Below are 18,380 nucleotides of genomic sequence, written 5' to 3'. Positions count from 1 at the left end.
GGCCAGGCCCAGGCCTCAAAGCCGCTGCGCCCTCTCCTCCATTCCCCTCTGGGTCTAATGGTGGTGCCGGTCTCCGTGGGTCAACACCCAGAGAGGCCGCCACAACTGGAGTGCATGGCACTGCCACTAAGGTCACAGCTTCAACCAGCTTCAGGGTCTCCATTCACACTTCAAAAACTGATTCAGCTGAGATCAGCTGTCTACCCTCTAGGAGGTGGCAGAGGTCAGGGTTAAGTTGCAAGGCCACTGCCCATCATGACTTCAGGTCCACCCCTATGGGTGGAGCTGTTCTCAATGAATGGCAACTGCTGTAAGCTGGGAACTAACATGATGGGCATTTGCTACAACATGTGTTCCTACTGATCCCAACCAAATGATTCACTCCAGTTTAAATGAAAAGCCCGAGGGCTGGCTGGGTGCTGGGTGCCTGGCTCCCTCAATGATGACAGTTGGGCAGGCTCTGGGGCCCTGCCCCTGAGTGCACCACCAGCTAAGATCTGCCTCTTCAGCAGGGCCTGGGCACTGGTAGAAGGACAGAGACTAGGTGCTGGACCAGTGCTCTGGGGCAGAGTAACCAGCCAACCCAGGGACTCCTCCTCTTAGCCTGGGCCTCAGAGGGCAAAAGTTGAGCCGTAGGACTTTGCCCTTCTTTGTCAGAACAGAGAATAACATTTGTTTTGGTGGAGGCTTCCAGCAACATTGTGACCGGACCATGACCTGACCTTAAGAACAAAGGATCTGACGCCAAGAAGCCTGCAACAACTAACCACGCCACCCCCCTTTCCTATAAAAGAGCTTTGCTGAAAGCTTTCCGGGAGTTGGGGGTCTTTTAAGGCAGAAGCCACCCGTCTCCCTGCGTGGCCCTGCAGTGAACCTCTCTCTGCTCCCAACTCTGACATTTTGGTCTTGTCTGGCCTCACTGTGTGCCAGGCACACAGACAGGGCAGATTAACATAACCTGGGGACCAATCAGCCAGGGGTTAGGGGACACAGAGGAGTCCACAGCCTTCAGACCTGTGAGAGAGCCAGGGGACTAGTCTCAGGATGAGGTGATCTAGGGGGGAGATGTGGGCAGGAATGTGCAGAGTTCAGTGTGGGTCACAGTGAAACCACTGGAATTTCCTTGGTTGTCCCCTTATCAGTGTGAACCATCAGAATTTATAGGACAACAAAGTCAGTGCCAGAGAGGTGGCGGGCCGAGGCTACGCAGTAGGATGGCCAGGATGGCCATGCAGCTTTGCACCATACCCCAAAGGGACATGGCCGAGGGGCCCGGTCAGGAGTCAGGCGGCCTGTGTTCTGGCCAGAGTGCCAACATTTACTAATCCTCTACCCTGGACAGGCTGTTTACTTCTCTTGAGTCCTTGGCATCTGCTAAATGCAGATGAAAATGTCCTCCTCGAATATTTCACAGAGTGGTTGTGAAGAATCTGGAAGAAATTTAGATACTGTATAAGGCTCTATTGGAGAAGGCAACGGCAACCGACTCCAGTACTCTTGCCTGGGAAATCCCATGGATGGAGGAGCCTGGTAGGCTGCAGTCCATGGGGTTGCTAACAGTTGGACATGACTGAGCGACTTCACTTTCACTTCTCACTTTCATGCATGGAGAAGGAAATGACAACCCACTCCAGTGTTCTTGCCTGGAGAATCCCAGGGATGGCGGAGCCTGGTGGGCTGCCATCTATGGGGTCGCACAGAGTCGGACACGACTGAAGCGACTTAGCAGCAGCAGCAGCATAAGGCTCTATGGGCTTCCCAAGCGGCACCAGTTGTAAAGAACCTGCCTGCCAATGCAAGAGACATAGAGATGCAAGTCTGATCCCTGGGTGGGAAGATCCCCTACAGGAGGGCATGGCAAGCCACTCCAGTATCCTTGCTTAGAGAATCCCATGGAGAGAGGAGCCTGGCAGGTCACAGTCCAAGGGGTCGCAAAGAGTTGGACATGACTGAAGTGACTTGGCGCGCACACACACACGTATAAGGCTCTATAAATAAGTAGGGTAAAGTCCAAGGACTTCTATGGGAAAGCTGAGGTTACATGACTTGCCCAGGGCCTCTCAATGGTTACCAAAGCCCACCCAGCTCTGGTGCCTCTGGCTTTCTATGACACCCCAGCCCTTCTGCGTACCAGCTGGTGGCACTTTCTGTGGAACACTGAGCCTCCCTTGAGGCCATCCCAGAAGACGAGACCCTCAGACTCCAATCCTGCCTCAGACATACACAGGCCTGTTACCCGAGTGGCCCAGATCAAGGTCAGTCTCTGCAGGATATACTCCAGCCCAGGGGGAAGACAGAGCAAGAACCCAGAGCCAGCACGTCAACCCAGACACTATGGAGCCCCATGCAAGCTGAGCTGTCATCTGGGAAACAGAGAGATGTCCAATTCTGAGCAGGTGCTCCAGACAGGTTTAATATATCCACACTGGGGAGCCCCAGGCTCCTGCTCAGAACAAGGGCCTGAGAACATCCAGTCAGGGAATCACGGCCACCCCCGGCTGACAAGCCTGGTACCTGTGGAGATGGTGACGCTTCTGCTTCAAACACAGCCAACTCCCTCCCTCTGTCCTTTAAGCCTCCTCGTAAAGAGGTAGGGCTGTCCTTTTCATGACGAAATGAGGTCCCTGGTGGTTTCTTAACTTGTCTGACATCTATCAGCCCCCAGAAAGCTTGACCCAGGCCCTCTGTCTGTTCCCCAACCTTGGCCAGCATCAGCAACCGCATGTCCGTCACAGTCAGCCCACCCTCACCCCAGAGGCCCCCGGCTTGCTCCGAGAACCTGCCGGCTAAAGTCTGGAGTGGACAAATTCTACCAGGTGCTCCAACTGCTCCTCCAGGCGCTGCTCATCCCCGTGGTTCTCAATGACCCAATCGAAGGTCCCGAAGTTGTCCAGGCCACACTCTGACTCAGCGTCGTCCACCCCTGCGGAGAGGTATATGGCAAAGTCAGGCGCATCCCTCCCAACAAACACAGGGCATCGAGGCCTGCTGGCCCCACGAGGAGCCACCCTCTTGAACGGGCTGCTCCTCAGCCCCTCAGAGCTAAGCACCACTCACCCCAGCAGGCACTCCCGCACCCCGAAACACCGGGACATCAGATTCAGCAGCCCACAGCCACCTGCGCCCCGCAGAGGGTCCCACTGACGTCTTTACTTGTCACTGCCATCTCAAACCACAGACAATCCAAACGGCAATTTTGTTTTCATTTTATGTAAAGCTGGTCATGTCAATTTCGATCCTGACAGCGCTGATTCAGGCCCCTTGGGAGGCAGCATGTGCCATTCTCATCTGACAGCGAGGATGGTAGTAAGGGCATCCACCTGGTGGGTCCGCCGGGACGATAAAGTGAGATAATATGTTCAAAGCGCTTAGCCCAGGCCAGAGTGAGTGCCCAGGAGATGAGTGTGCTTAGACACTCAGTCATGACTCTGTGCGACCCTATGGACTGTGGCCTACCAGGCTTCTCTGTCCATGGGATTCTCCAGGCAAGAATACTAGAGCGGGTTGCCATTAGGAAGCTACTCACCTCGTTTAGGAAGAGTCAGACCCACTGATCCCCCAGGTCACAGTGACCCGGGGCAGGGAAGACACCTGAGCTGTGCCCCTGAACTGTCCCAGAGCAGGTCCTGGGCTGGCAGCACCAGAGCCATCGAGGAGAGCTTCCGCTCCCCCTCCCCCACTGTGTTAATCAAACAGGAGTGAGGTTTGTCAGGCCTGCCCTCTGACCCACTGTCAGAGCCCCCTCCAGGCTGGAACGCAAAGGTGAAGGACCAGGGGCAGCAGAGGGGTCCCAGCCAGACCTCCAGAAGCCCACTGGCCTAGAGAAGACATCCCAGGTAAGGGAACCAGGCCAAGGTCACAGGGAAACCTTTACCCCAAGGACAGCATCCTCTACTCAACTCCACTTTTTAATCTGGACGCACGCCTGAGCCCCAGACCTCAGACTCCTTTCTATAACCCCCTGCTCACAACCCCCAGCCTGCCAGGGAGACAGCGGAAGACGGAGAACGTGGGAGGGGGCGGCCTGGTCTACAGTGGGCCAGCCGGCCCGCATGCTGAGCCCTGGGGCAGAGGTTGTGAGCAGCTCACCTGGTGTGAACACCCAGCCCCGCTGCTGCCGGCTCTCCTCTGTGGCCACCACACGGACCGTCTGTGTCACAGCCCCATAGGCCTCCTGAAACCACTGGATGTCAGACACCCTCCGTGTATCACTCACCAGCTAGAGGGAAAGGACATAAACCAGTGACCAACAGGACACGGTGCAGAAAGCAGCAGGGCCGGACACGGGCTAAAGGGGAGAGAGGGAGACCTGGCCCCATTCCCAATAAGCAGAAGGCAGACTACAGAGCTCAGACGAGTGTAGCCCCATTCCCTAAGATCACCCAACCAGCTGGAAGGGACATCCGCTCCTCCCTTCAGGCATCCCTCCCTGATCCATGCAGCCTGAGGCCTGCTCTGACCACGCTGTGTGCTACGGTCCTCATTGCTGAGCTGAAGAGGCCTCAGGCTCTGAAATCAGATCAGGGAGTCATTTTACAGATGAACAAACCCAGGCCAGAAACAAAGATACCTTAATCAGTCCCTGCCCCCAACACCTTTTAAAATGGAAATGTGACCTTGTCTGTCCCCTGCCCTAAGTCCCTCCAAGACTTACCATCATTTTAATAAATCCAAAGCTCTCACCCCAGCTTACAAGGCCCTTTAAGATCTGACACCTATTTCCTGTCACCTTCCTTTCATTCATTCTGCTGCATCCAACTGACAACCTTACCCTTTCTTAAACATCCTAACCAGGTCTCCTCCTCAGGGCCTTTGCACTTCCTTCTCCCTGGCTCCCTCACTTCAGAGAGGTTTCTGCTCAAATGTCACCTCCTTGGACAGGCTGGCCCTACCATCCTGGCTCCCTTCCTGTCCCTCTCAATTCTGACATGCTGTTTATTCTCTGACCACTAAGCATTCATGAAACCATCACTGTCTCTGTGTGTGTTGACTGTCTGACCCATGCTCTGTAGAGGAGCTCCATGAGGGGAAGGACTGTGTCTCACTCACTACTCTGTCCCTGGCCCATAGTACCACCTGACCCACATGGAGCATTCAGGAGCACGTAGTCAATGAATGAATGAGTCAATGAATAAAGAGGCCAGATGTTCTTGTCCAAGCTGCGGGCATGTTCACTCAGCCAATTACTAAACCAATACTATGAAGGGAAGAATACTCACTCCAGCATTCTTGCCTGAAGAAACCCATAGACAGAGGAGTCTAGCAGCATACAGTCCTTGGGGTCGCAAAGAGTCAGACACGACTGATTGACTAACACACACGTGTCAAACACCTACCGTGTGCCTGGCACTGTGTTAGACTCTTGGAGTAGAGCTGTAAGCAGACCTGGTACTTGCCCTCAGGGAGCTCACGCTCTAAGCCAGCAGCTTCACTAATTACCATGCAATCACAGCACGTATCAACTTGCATCTGGACCTTAACACTGTGAAACCAAACTCCTGGCTTTCTCCCCAAACTTGTTCTGCCACATCATCCCTGTGTCTCAGAACACGACAACTCCAGCTGTCCAACTGCTCAGAACAAAATCCTTGGACTTGTCTCCTGTCCTTCCACCCTAGAGCCATCACATCAGGAAACTCTACTGGTTCTATGTTCAAAAATCTGTGCAGAATGCATCCCTCTCCACTCCCCTGCCACTCAAGTCAAGCCACGGCCACTTTGCTGTCCTGTGGAAAGATCCTCCGCCTGGCCTCTCTGCTTCCACTCTTGCCCTCCTCCCAACAGCCAGGAAGAGCCTCTTAAATCCTAGATCATCTTTAAAATAAATTTTTTAAAAACAAGATCACATTATGCCTCTCCTCTGCTCAAAACCCTCGAGTCCCCACCTCACTCAAAGCAAACTCCAGGCTCTTCCAGAGAACCTGCATGACTTGACCTCACCTCCTGCCACTCAACCCTCACCCGCAAAAATCCATCTAGGTCACCCCTCACTTCCTAGGTCCTGCTCAAATGTCATCCTGTCAGTGAGGCCTTCCCCGATACCCTTAACAAAGCAGCAACCAGGGCCTCCTCATAGCTGTGGCCTGCTTTCTTTTGCCCCTTAGTAGTTACCTCCACATACTCTATATTTATTTAGGGCCTGACTCCTTCTGCCCCCAGCGACAATGTATGTATCCTGAGAGTAGGGACTTCAGATTTTCACATGATATATCCCCACATCACCTGGAACCAGTCCTGGTACAAGAAGGTACCACTGGCTGCCAGAAAGAATGAGGAAGGAAAAGGGTAAGCAGCTACAGGAGCATCTGAGAGGGAGCATCAGTTAGGACCTGGGTATCAGGGAAGGCTTCCCCATGGAAGTGCCATGGACGCTGCCCTGGACTGAACCAGGTGAAGAGGGAAAGGAAGAGCGCTCCAAGCAGGTAGAAGGACACGGGAGGAGGTGCTGATTCCAGAAGGAGGTTGATTTATTTGAGGAACAGAGAGAAAGCCAATGTTGCTGCAGCTGAAGGAACAATGAGGCTAGAAGGGCAGCAGGAGCTGATCATTCAAGGCCCAGAAGTTCATGTTAAGGATTTCAATTCGTCCATCAGAACGGTAGGACAAAGGGTTCCAAACATGACTTGGTTTGTGTTTTTAAAAGGCCACTCTGGCTGCTGTGTGATGAATGGATCACAAGGGACAAGAGCCGAAGCAGGGACCAGTGTGGGGGCTACTCCAACTGTCTGGGTGAGAGACAGTGGGGCCTTGGGCCAGGGAGGTGGCCGTGGAGAGAGAGAAATGGACATATCTGGGGAGTGACGGAGGGCTGGGGAAACAGATTTCTCAATGCCACCATAGAGCCCACTCACCCAGACAGGCTGGCAGACACCCTCCACAATCTTCCTGCAGAAGAAGCCTGGGTCAGCCTGGCGCTTCTCCTCGCCCCAGCGGATCATGTCCCTCCGATAGGCCTCCTTGTAGGTGCTGGCATCCAGGAGTCTCTGGAAGTCCAAGCCGTGCTCCTGCCCAAAGCACATTCTGTTTATGCCACCAGCCTCTCAACCTCGCTGGTCTCCCCTAAAACAGAAGGAGGGTGCCCCGCCACCCCCACCTTGACCCGCCCCTCCCTGAAGGCTGCTGCAAGGACTCATGAGGTTGCCACCAGGACAGAGGCCTGCAAGGGAAAGGGGCCTAGAAACTGAGAAACCCCAAACACTGGCAGACAGATGGAAGAAAAGCCTTGAGGTAATCCAGAAATTGTTTTGGCTTGCCTTTAAATGTATGATGTGGTTTTCTCTTCTGCAACAGTTCTACCTTCCCAATTATTTCTGGCTTAAACTAGTCCTGAAATTAGTTTGCCTCGCTTGGGCACACAGGCTTAGCCTTCACCCAGAAGTGGGGAGTCTGAAAACATCGCACTCCGTATCCTTCCACTACCCCTTCTGGCATTGTCTGTCCCCATCCCAAAGCCCAGGAGACCTGGCTTCCCTGTCTCTCTCCCCTCCCCCAATCTGCTTCCTCACTCCCAATTCCAGGCACCTTTGCTGAGTCAGCCTCACTATGTTTGGCTCCGGGCGCTCCTGGAACCCTGAGGCAGGAGGGGCAGCTCTGAGGCCCTGGGAAGCTCCTTCCAGGAGGGCCTCCCTTTCTCCAGGGACATTGACAAGCAACAGGGTCCATCAGAGGGCCCCGGAATGGGAGGGTTCAGGGGTCAGCTCCCCTGACGTTCACTGCAGCAAGACCCTCTCCCCAAAGACTCAGTTTCTTCACGGGCAAACTGAGGGGGCTGTGGCCCAGCCAGTCAAATCACCTACAACCACCTTGTTCCAAGGTGAGGCCAACAGCCATCTCCCATTTATAAACTAGTTTCCCACATACTCTTTACCATGGGAGGTTAGCTCCCAGGGGCATTACGGTCGGCCTGTCAATTATATTCCCCACTACAACTGAAGAAATCAGTGCGTTAACATTTCATTTTGAATCTGTTTTGTAATGGGTGTAAGGGATGAAGTGGTGCTGGACTTAAAAACAGCAGGGGCAGGCTGGCCTATCAGAGTCTCCTACTGGGGTTTTAGAAATGCCAAATCCTGCCCACCGACCCTACCCCACCCTCCAGCCTGGCTCATCAGTCTGGACTGGGGCCTAATTTGGGAAGTCTGGAAGCAGACCAATGGTATTTAAACTTTTCCTCTGAGCCCTGGGGTTTGGAAGTGTCAAGCCCCACTGGAGAAGGCTGAGTGCCCCCCCCCCCCCAATCAAAATCTTGCTCCCAGTCTGTCTATTGGATACAAAGAATCTCTGCATCCAATTTCATTTGTGAAAGGTTTCCACTAGGAAAAGATTTTGAAAATCACTGACTCTGTTATCCCAGGGCCCCCCAGGCTGCCATCCTACAAATGGGTCTGCTGTGCTGGTGGGAGAAGACCAGTGGCTTAGGGAACAGATTCATTTTGTGTGGACTCAGTGGTCCAGACACAGGCCAGCCGACCAAGGAACCATAAGCACAAGAATGACGCACCTAGAGGTCAAGGACAGAAATGCAAGCGAAAAGCAGGCTCTTCATGGTGTGGGGAGCTGATCCCAACTTCCAGTTCCCTTTTTAAAATCTAAGGTTCTGAAATTTCTGTTTATTTTTTACAGTTCTATTTTTTTTTAAGCTACATGGTTCAAAATATTTTTTACAGTCCTATTTTGTTTTTAATCTACATGGTTCAAAACTCAAAAAATAAACACTGTTTACAGTGAAACATCTCCATTCTCTGTTCCCCAGCCACACAGCTCCCCTCCTGGAGGCAGCCAGTGGTCCAGTCTCTTATGTATCCTGCCCAGACTTTTACACAACCCAAGCATCCAGAATGGTGCTGAATGCGCTCCATATGTATCTGTTGAATGGCTGAATATATAAGCAAATATGTTGACAATTTCCCCCATTTTTATACAAATGCAGCATTCTCTACAGTGTTCCCAGGTGGCACTAGTGGTAAAGAACCTGTCTGCCAATGCAGGAGATGTAAGAGATGTAGATTCCATTCCTGGGTCTAGAAGATCCCCTGAAGGAGGGCATGGCAACCCACTCCAGCATCCTTGCCTGGAAAATCCCATAGACGTGGGAGCCTGGCGGGCTACAGTCCATAGGGTCACAAAGAGTTGGACACAACTGAAGCGACTTAGAAACAGCAGTATTCTCTATACACTGTTCTACATCCTACTTTTTTCACTTAGCAATGTAACTTGACAACTCATGTGATTAAATTTCTAAGGGGAGAATTCCATGGGTTGTGGCAGGCAAACTTTAGAGGGGGCCGGGGGAGTTGATCTGTGTCATATTTGTTGAATAAGGGGACAGACTGTTACCAATAACACAGCATCAGAGCTGTCAACTCACATCTACAGCCTTTTCTGGACACACTTTCCTGAACACCCTCTAGGGAGGTGGCCTGGAGTAAGGCCAATGGGAAAGAAACTTAAATGGAAAATGCCACCCTATAGGTCCACCTATAGAAAGTGGAGAGCTGTGTGCCATCCTGCCAGCAGGGGGTCATAGGGACCCTGCTAGTGACTCAAGCAACAGCACAGCAACCAAAGCTTGGGAGCTGGCTCCTTCCAACCCACCAGGTGCCACAGAGCTGCCACCTACCTGAGCGTACTGCTCCTTGAGTGGACCGGAGAGCCGGAGGACAGCACACACGTCAGCCCCTAGCCTGTGAGACAGGGAGAGCCAAACCCCATTAACCTAGGGTTTCCAGGCCCCAGAAGAGTGAAGCCCCATGTCAGCTGTGAGTACCTATATAACCTTGTCAGGTCTCAACTTCCCTGATCTCCTCATCTGTAAAATGGGCTAACAGTGTCTGTTCTGTCTCCACAGGATTAACATGAAACTCAAATGTGAAAAAGCCCTGAAACTAACAAGACAAATAAAAGTATAATTACAGTGTGAAGATCCCAGGAATATTCTGGCTGGATTTGGTTACTGCTGGGCTCCTCGACTTGTTCTCTCATAGCCAGGGGTATCTCAGTCTTAAAAGACTTGGATCGCACACATAAACAACTCATTCATTCACTTGCTCAATTTACTCAACCAACCATCTGCTCGGTACTATATTTGGATCCAGGTGATACAAATGTGAATAAGATATGCGATTTCTGACTTCACTACTGGTCCAGTGGTTAAGACTTCATGCTTCCTCTGCAGGGGGCACAGGTTCAATTCCTGGTCAGGGAACTAAGATCCTGCCTGCGACATGGCCAAAAAAAAAGATACATGACTTCTGCCCTGACCGTGAGGTGCTCACAGATTCACTTAAACACTGACATGGTGAGGTGGGTGTTCTTATTTCCATGTTTCAGGTGAGGAAACTGAGGTTGAGGGAGGAAAACTGACTCACCCAAAGGACTAGTCAAGTACTAGCAACAAAGCCAATATTGTAAAATGCATCCTAGGTGGCACAGTGGTAAAGAATCCGCCTGTCAACGCAGGAGACGCAGGTTCGATCCCTGGTTCAGGAAGATCCCCTAAAGTAGAAAATGGCAACCCACTCCAGTATTCTTGCCTGGAAAATTCCATGGACAGAGGAGCCTGTCAGGCTACAGTTCAGAGTGCTGGAGAGTCGGACACACCTGAGCACACACAGACACACATTGGTAAAATAAAAATAAAAGCCAACATTTAGTCCCAGGGCTGTGCAGGCGTGTTCAATTGCTAAGTCTTGTCTGACTCTTTGCAACCCCAAGTACTGTAGCCCAACAGGCTCCTCTGTCTTTGGGATTTTTCAGGCAAGAATACTGGAGTGGGTTGCCATTTTCTATTCCAGGGATCTTCCAGACCCAGGGATCAAAGCCCAGCGTGTCCTGTGTCTCCTGAATGAGCAGGCGGACTCTTTATCACTGAGCCACCTGGGAAGCCATGCCTGTAACTAGGTGCTAAGAGTTGTTCTAGGCCCTTCGTGTACATCATCTCATTTAATCCTTACACTCACCCTATTATCTCCAACTCACGGATGACAAAACTGAGGAACAGAATGCATAGAAATTTGGACAAGATCATACTCGAATAAAGTGGTGAGTCAGGATTTGAATCCCAGCAGTCAAATTCCCGAGTCTGTGCTTCTGACCACAAATTAATTAATGTGCTGGGTGGAGAAATGTAACTTGGGAAAAGGTTGCAAATACTTAGTGGTGAAAGATTCAGGTGGCAAACTCTGCCTTGGATTTTCTACAACCTCTTAGACTCCCCATGGTGACCAAAAGCAGCCTCCTACCACCCTCAACACACTGGCCTTCAACAGGAGAGAAGCCCCACTCCACCTTCTCTGGCTTCTGTGCTCTCCCAGAAAAAATGCTCCCACACAGAACATCTTCCTTTGGGAGAAAACCTGCTGAAATTCCCTGGTGGCCCAGGGGCCAAGACTTCATGCTTTCACTGCTAAGGGCCGGGATTCGATCCCTGACTGGGGAACTAAGTCTCACAAGCATACAGGCAGAGGCCAAAAAAAAAAAAAAAAAACCACTTGAACAAAAAAGGTATTAAAGAAGCAATGGGGAAAAGCAAAAAGAACCCATTCCTTAGAGCTAGACAAAAGCTGGATTTGAGTCCTGGATCTACCAATTACTTTGTGTTCCTGGCAGGTTTGGGTGTTGTTTGCCTTTTGAACTTTTCAGAGTCTCCTTTTCTGCATGTGCAAAATGAAGATACTGACTAAAATTACCACACAGTACCTAACAACAGTATCTGGCATACAATAAAGGCTCAATAAATCCCATCAACGAGGTGGAGTGCTAGGTAAGGATTTGTCTGTGAAGTCAGATACAATCGGGGTGTGGTCTGAGGCAAATGCTTTATTTGTGACTCAGTTTCTTCTTCTGTACATTACCTCGCAATACTGTCTGGAGGATTAGGAATGGTGTATAAAAAGCGCTTTGGTAGCAACTGTTACTAATACTCCTCGAAAGATCTATAGCTCACCACCTCTCTTTGGAGAGGAGGCCGCCTGGTTCTTTGAGGTGGGCGTGTGTATACTGCTGTTTTTCCTGACGGTGACAATCCTCCACTTCTGGCCACCCAGTGCTCCTTCTGCCCTGCAACCTGAGGACCCCAACTCCAAAGCTCACTCCATCACACCCCAACACACCGCTCGTGTCACGTGATTCGGGGTCTCGCGGTCCTCCTCCTTCCCCACCCCACGGACACCTGCTCTGAAGCGCCTCGGTCACGAAGTCCTTCCCGGATTTCCTCTTCCCGCTGAACAGCAGCACCAGCCCCGGTACGCCTCCGAGCGGGGCCATGGGGGTCACCACGCTCTGCGATCCCTAAAGCTAACTTTTCCCCACTCCTTAAATCCGACCACCGGCACAGAATGGACGCGGCCACTCGGTGGAGCGGCAACAAGGAGGGGTTCCGCCCCTCCCCGTCTTCTTCATGGCCGTGGAGAGGACAGACAGCCCGTACATGTGCTTCCGTGGCTTTAAATTAAAGCCTGCGCAAGTGGAATAAGGAGAGAAAGAATGTTAATTCCTAGGGCAGCCTTCTCCCTTAAAGAAGCTCCCCTACCAGAACTCATTTGGAACAGTCCAACCCGCCCACCACATGACGTCACGGCCCCGCCTTCTAAGCTGACACGCGTGACAATTGGGGAGGCGGGAGTTGGACGCAACTATTCTCTTCCGAGGGTGGTGACGTCTTAAAATTTCTTAAGTGAACCTCACATTGCCTTCCACACAATCCTAATAACACACCCAAAAAAGAATAAACTTTTTAATATTGTGAAAGCTTTCAGAACTACCTGTTTATCTGTGCATTTTAATGCATGTGCTAAAGCAAATCCGTATATGCCCCCCACAGTGAAAAATAGGTGTTTCTGGATGTGAAATAAGGCGAGGACGCGAGGGGCGTGTTTTGTGACGTCTGCTGGGGGGAGGGACTTAGTCAAACATGCTTTATTTTATTGTTAAATGGGTTTTATAGTCAGCGAGGCTACTGCAGTTTGACCCCTTAAGCCAGGAAAGAAAACTCACGTCGGTTTTCTAGCCGCGGCTTCCTCTCCAAAAGTTTTCTGAAGCCAGAGAGCTTGGAATAAAGTAAGTTTAAAAGGCTCTTTGAAGCCACTCCTGGACTAGATTATCTAGTTTCATCTGGAGTCCAGCTCTCAACCAGGAGTTCAAGGGGCAAAATAAGGGGCAGTGATCTGTCTCTACCCTGAATTCTCAGCTCTGACTCTGCCCACAGCAGCTGCCAGCCAGCCCCAGTTAAGGAAGTGGAGTTGTCTTTAGCTATGGCTCGCTGCCCTGTATCTCTCTGAATTTGTCAAAACAGCCTGCAACCCATTACTGCTTCTGTTTTACATGCTATCATGTAAAGAGAAGTGAGGTGTGAAGATCTCCTTTGGGAGAAACCGTTAATTCTCTGAACATGGAAAAGATGGCACAGAAGCAGCTAAGGAAAATAAAATGATCAGTGGTAAGATACAAAAAGAATGGACTTTGGGAAGGTTTTTTGTTTTTTTTTTCTTGTAAGAAACTCTGAAAGCACTGCACATTTGCATGCACTTCGAAGGAAGCCTACAGTGGAATTGTAATCCCAGCTTTGGCATCCTAGCACTTGGTCGGAATGTGACCTTCAGCAAGTCACTGTGAGTTCCCATCTCACAGGGTTGTGTTAAGAAGGAAATGAGGAAAATATATGATAAAATACAATAAAAATGCTTCATTTATTATTAAGTGCCAGATGCAAAGAGCTGACTCATTGGAAAAGACCTTGATGCTGGGAAAGACTGAAGTCAGGAGGAGATGAGGACAACAGAGGATGAGATGGTTGGATGGTATCACCAACTTAATGACGGAAGTTTGAGCAAGCTCCAGGAGATGGTGAAGGACGGGGAAGCCTGCTATGCTACAGTCCATGGGGTCGAAAAGAGTTGGACACAACTGAGCAACTGAACAACCTAAATATGGAATCGTTGGACTTCCCTGGTGGCGCAGTGCATAAGAATCTGCCTGCCAATTCTGGGGACATAGGTTCAATCCCTGGTCCAGGAAGATTCCACATGCCACACAGCAACTACGCTCTTGTGCCCACAAGCCACAACTACTGAGCTTGTGTGCCACAACCATTAAAAGCCCTAGAGCCTGCACTCTGCAACTACTGAGGCAGAGTGCTACAACTACAGAAGCCCTCACACCTAGAGCCTGTGCTCTGCAACAAGAGAAACCACCACAATGAGAAGACTGTGCGTGGCAACAGAGTAGCCCACGCTGCTTGCTGCAACTAGTGAAGGCCCTGGCACAGCAGTGACCCAGAGCAGCCAAAAATAAATAAGTAAACAAGAAAGATTTCAAATATGGAGTTGTTATTTATTCTGAGCCATGTGTGAGTTCAGAGTTCATTTTTCTTTTTGATATTTACTTACTTATTTGGCTGCACTGGGCCTGTGTTGTGGCATGTGGGATGTAGTTCCCTGACCAGGGATGGAACCTGGACCCCCTGCATTGGGAGCTGAGTCTTAGTCTCTGGACCACCAGGGAAGTCTCAGTTTCAGAGTTTACGATCCAATGCAGGATCAGATTTCCCAGGTCACCTTCAACAAGTTTCTCTGGGAGTTCACCAAAAGCACCAGGCCCACCTCTGCCAGCAGAGACTAAAAAGGATTAACTGCACTCATGCTCCTGCCCTCCTGAGTCACCCCTGAGAAGTCAGACCTCCCAGAGTCTCCTCCCTCACCTGACCCAACCACGCCCCTGCTCCTTCCCTCAACCCTTCCCAGAAGGAAGCTCCCTGGAAGGCCCAGTGATTAGAATGTATCCCCCAAACCCCAGTCTCTTCTCAGTGGCTCCCTCCTGCTCCCTGCCTTGGCGGAACCTCGCTATCCCCTACTACCCTCCCAGGGGCAGCCTCAGAGCTAAGCATCCATAAACTTGTGTCTGTAGCCTTCCTCCCACTCCATTTCATCTTCCGAGCCGTTCCTCCTCTGCTTCTTAGAAAACTGTGGCTCCTCTAAAACTCATACCACCTGCCTGAACTGCCCTCTTCCCCTCATTGTTGACAACCACCAATGCTGGCGATCATTCTCACATCCTGAGTCTCAGCCATTGGCTCCCTGTCTTCTTTTCCACTGGATTCCCATCATCCTTCTTGGTGACTTCACTGTCTGTTGGCCAGCCCATCCAACACCCCAACAGCTCAAAGCCTTGGCCTCGGACGTCCAAAGTCTTTTTCTTCCTCTCTTCCTCAGGATACCAGCTCTCATGGGCACACCCTGGGCCTTGTCATCATCAGAAACCATTCAACCTGCAAATTCCCACACCCATCCACCCTACCCTCCAAGGTCACTTGCCCACGTGCTCCCCAAAGGAGTGCTTCCCTCCCAGAGCCCATGAAACTCTTCATGTTACGTAACATCTGCTCCTCCTTCCTTCAACAACCAAAGGGAACATGGAATATATGAATACGTGTAGAAAGCTTTCCTAATCTGTCCAGGACTGCACAAATGTGTAGGACTGCACTATTTTTAGGGTAGAGCAGGCTGGGCTAAAGGCCAGGCTGCTGCCAAGGGTGAGGCAGGAAAGACCGAAGGAGTAGGAGTGTCTGACAGGAGCAGACACCAGAAGGGAGTGGCCAGACTTCCTGGGGACTGAGACTGGAAGCCAGAGACTCTAGGTGACACTGCCTCATGATGGCAGTTCCGAAGGTGATGCCTGAGGAAGCCAGTGCCAGCCTCAGAAAACAGAAGAGTACTCCCAGAACTCAGGAACACAGGAACCTCTGAGAGTCACCTCTCACTAAAGGAGTGGACAATTTAAAGAGAGCTTTGGGACTTCCCTCTGTCCATGGAATTCTCCAGGCTACAAGACTGGAGTGGGTTGCCATTCCCTTCTCCAGGGGATCTTCCCAACCCAGAGGAGCCTGGCAGGTTATTAGTCCATGGGGTTGCAAAGAGTCAAACACGACTGAATGACTAACACTTTCCCTTTAACTTTGGGGTTTCCCTGGTGGTTCAGTGGTTAAGACTCCACACTCCCAATGCAGGGAACCCAGGGTTCCATCCCCGGTCAGGGAACTAGATCCCACATGCCACAACTAAGGGTTCACAGGCTATAACTAAGATCCTCCTGAGAGTCTCTTGGACTGCAGAGAGCAAACCAGTCAATCCTAAAGGAAACCAGTCCTGAATATTCATTAGAAGGACTGATGCTGAAGCTGAAGCTCCAATACTTTGGCCACCTAACTCGAAGAGCCAGCTCATTAGAAAAGACCCTGATGCTGGGAAAGATTGAGGACAGGAGGAGAAGGGGATGACAGAGGATGAGATGGTTGGATGGCATCATTGACTCAATGGACATGAGTTTGAGCAAGCTCCAGGAGATGGTGAAGGACAGGGACGCCTGGCGGCGTGCTGCAGTCCATGGGGTTGCAAAGAGTCGGACATGACTGAGTGACTCCACAACAGCTAAAACCCAGTGCAGCCAAATAAAAAAAATTTTTTTAAATAATAATAAAGAGAAGTTTGCCTCACTAACCCAAAGCTTGGGAGGAAGGCCTATTTGAAGGTCACCTGCTCATTGTTTTAACATACTCAGAAACAGGATAAGCCTGCAGGGGAGTGGCTCTTACAGTTCTGCAGAGCCTAGAAGAGGGAAGAGCTGGGCTTGTCAGTACCCCTCCAACCTTGCCCAGGCAGAGGGAGCCCTGAGCAGGGGGTACCAAGGTCTGCCCCTCCAGGGCGAGCCTGTCCCACAGTGGAACCAGATGCCATCCTGGCTCAGCAACACCACGAGTTACCCTTGCTTCAGCTCTGTGCTCTGGTTCCAGTTTATTCTCCCATGGTCATTGTCCAACTGACCCAAGCATCCCCCTCTGCTGGTGTGGTCAGTGTAGATGTGACTTGTGATTCAGTCCTCGTGTGTTTGATGACCACCATCTCAGGGGCAGTGGAGCCTAGGAGATGCAGGACAGAATGGGATGGGCTTGTTTGTTTTGTTTGGATTTTTTTTTTTCAATCCTTATTCATTTATTTTTTTGCTCCACCAGGTCTTAGTTACAGCATGTGGGATCTAGTTCCCTGAACAGAGAGCGAACTTGCACCCCCTGTGTTGGGAGCATGGAGTCTTAACTGCTGGACCACTAGGGAAGTCCCCTGGGGTTGTAAGAAAATAGTACGAGAGGGAAAGATAGGAGGGGAAGTCTGAGTCTATAAGAAGCTGTTGGGAGAGACATCTGTGCATTCATTCAACGTGTATTAAAGTTCTAAAATGAAAAAAATAAATAAAGTTCTAAAACGTGCCAGGAACTGCTAGAGACACAACAGTAAACCAAACAGAGCCTTTTCTCAAACAGCCTTGATTCTCATGGGAGGCAGGCAATTTCAAGACAGCTTAAACATGGAGCATGAGAGCCTTCATTCCAGAATTGGCGAGGGTAAATTTATATAAATTAGCACTTGCAGGATGCTCTGATATAGCCTGGAAATGTCTCTATGCATCCTTATATTAATAAATGTTATTCCCTCTGCCTGAAACACTCTTCCCATTTTTTTGTCATGAAACGGAGTCCGACTTGTACTTCAACACTTAGCTTGTCTTGCCTCTTCCAGTGAGCCGTCCCTGACCCCCTATCCCATCTGATTTACACGCATCTGTTTTCTATGCTCCTGATATACCCTCTGCTCTGTGGCTCAGACGGTAAAGAATCCACCTGTAATTCGGGAGACCTGGGTTTGCTCCCTGGATTGGGAAGATCCTGTGGAGGAGGGCATGGCAACCCACTCCAGTATTCTTGCCTGGAGAATTCCATGGACAGAGGAGCCTGGCAGGCCACAGTCCATGGGGTCGCAAAGAGTCGGACACGACTGAGCGACTAAACACAGCACCGCTCCCCTACACAGCACCTTACACCACACCATAACTGTCAACTTACTTCTCTCCCCTCAGATAGCCAATAATTAATATCTACTGAGCATCTGATGCAAAGAGCGGACTCACTGGAAAAGCCCCTGATGCTGGGAAAGATTGAGAGCAGGAGAAGGAGGCGACAGGATGAGATGGTTGGATGGCATCATAAACTGAACGGACATGAGTTTGAGCAAGCTCCAGGAAATAGTGAAGGACAGGAAGCCTGGCATGCCGCAGTCCGTGGGGTCACAAGGACATGACCGAGTGACTGAACAACAACGGCTGAGTATTTACTCTGTGTCAGACCTCAATCATGTGATGTAAACAGTACTGTCCTGACTTAAAAACGAGACGACCGAGGCTCATTATAACTCAGAGATTTGCCCATGTTCTCATTTACCAAAAAGATTATCATACATTGCCCCCCACCCTGGGATCCCACAGCAGAGAGAAGGGGCCAAACAACTTAAACACAACTGGAGGAACGTCCCTGTTGGCCCAGGGGTTAAGAATCTGCT

The 18,380-nt window shown here is 50.7% G+C and overlaps 1 protein-coding gene across 3 annotated transcripts in view; it reads right to left on the bottom strand.

The window, feature by feature from the left end:
• Positions 1 to 12,532, bottom strand: part of PMVK (phosphomevalonate kinase) — a 45,192-nt gene extending 32,660 nt beyond the window's left edge. The window contains exons 1-5 of one of the 3 annotated variants that reach the window (XM_043455177.1): positions 12,170 to 12,532; positions 9,620 to 9,683; positions 6,852 to 7,004; positions 4,090 to 4,219; positions 2,814 to 2,923 (exon numbers count right to left, since the gene is read on the bottom strand). In XM_043455177.1, coding sequence (XP_043311112.1) covers positions 2,814 to 2,923; positions 4,090 to 4,219; positions 6,852 to 7,004; positions 9,620 to 9,683; positions 12,170 to 12,264 — 552 coding nt within the window. In that variant the 5' untranslated portion in view covers positions 12,265 to 12,532. Of the gene's footprint in view, positions 1 to 2,386; positions 2,924 to 4,089; positions 4,220 to 6,851; positions 7,005 to 9,619; positions 9,684 to 12,110 lie in introns of those variants that run through there. The other 2 variants (XM_043455194.1, XM_043455187.1) reach the window with 2 other exon arrangements.
• Positions 12,533 to 18,380: the final 5,848 nt, after the last annotated feature.

The sequence above is a fragment of the Cervus canadensis genome, chromosome 2 (assembly GCF_019320065.1).
Source record: "Cervus canadensis isolate Bull #8, Minnesota chromosome 2, ASM1932006v1, whole genome shotgun sequence".
Lineage (NCBI taxonomy): Eukaryota > Metazoa > Chordata > Mammalia > Artiodactyla > Cervidae > Cervus > Cervus canadensis.
Note: the sequence above shows the minus strand (reverse complement) of the source record. Positions and strands in the feature narration are given on the sequence as shown.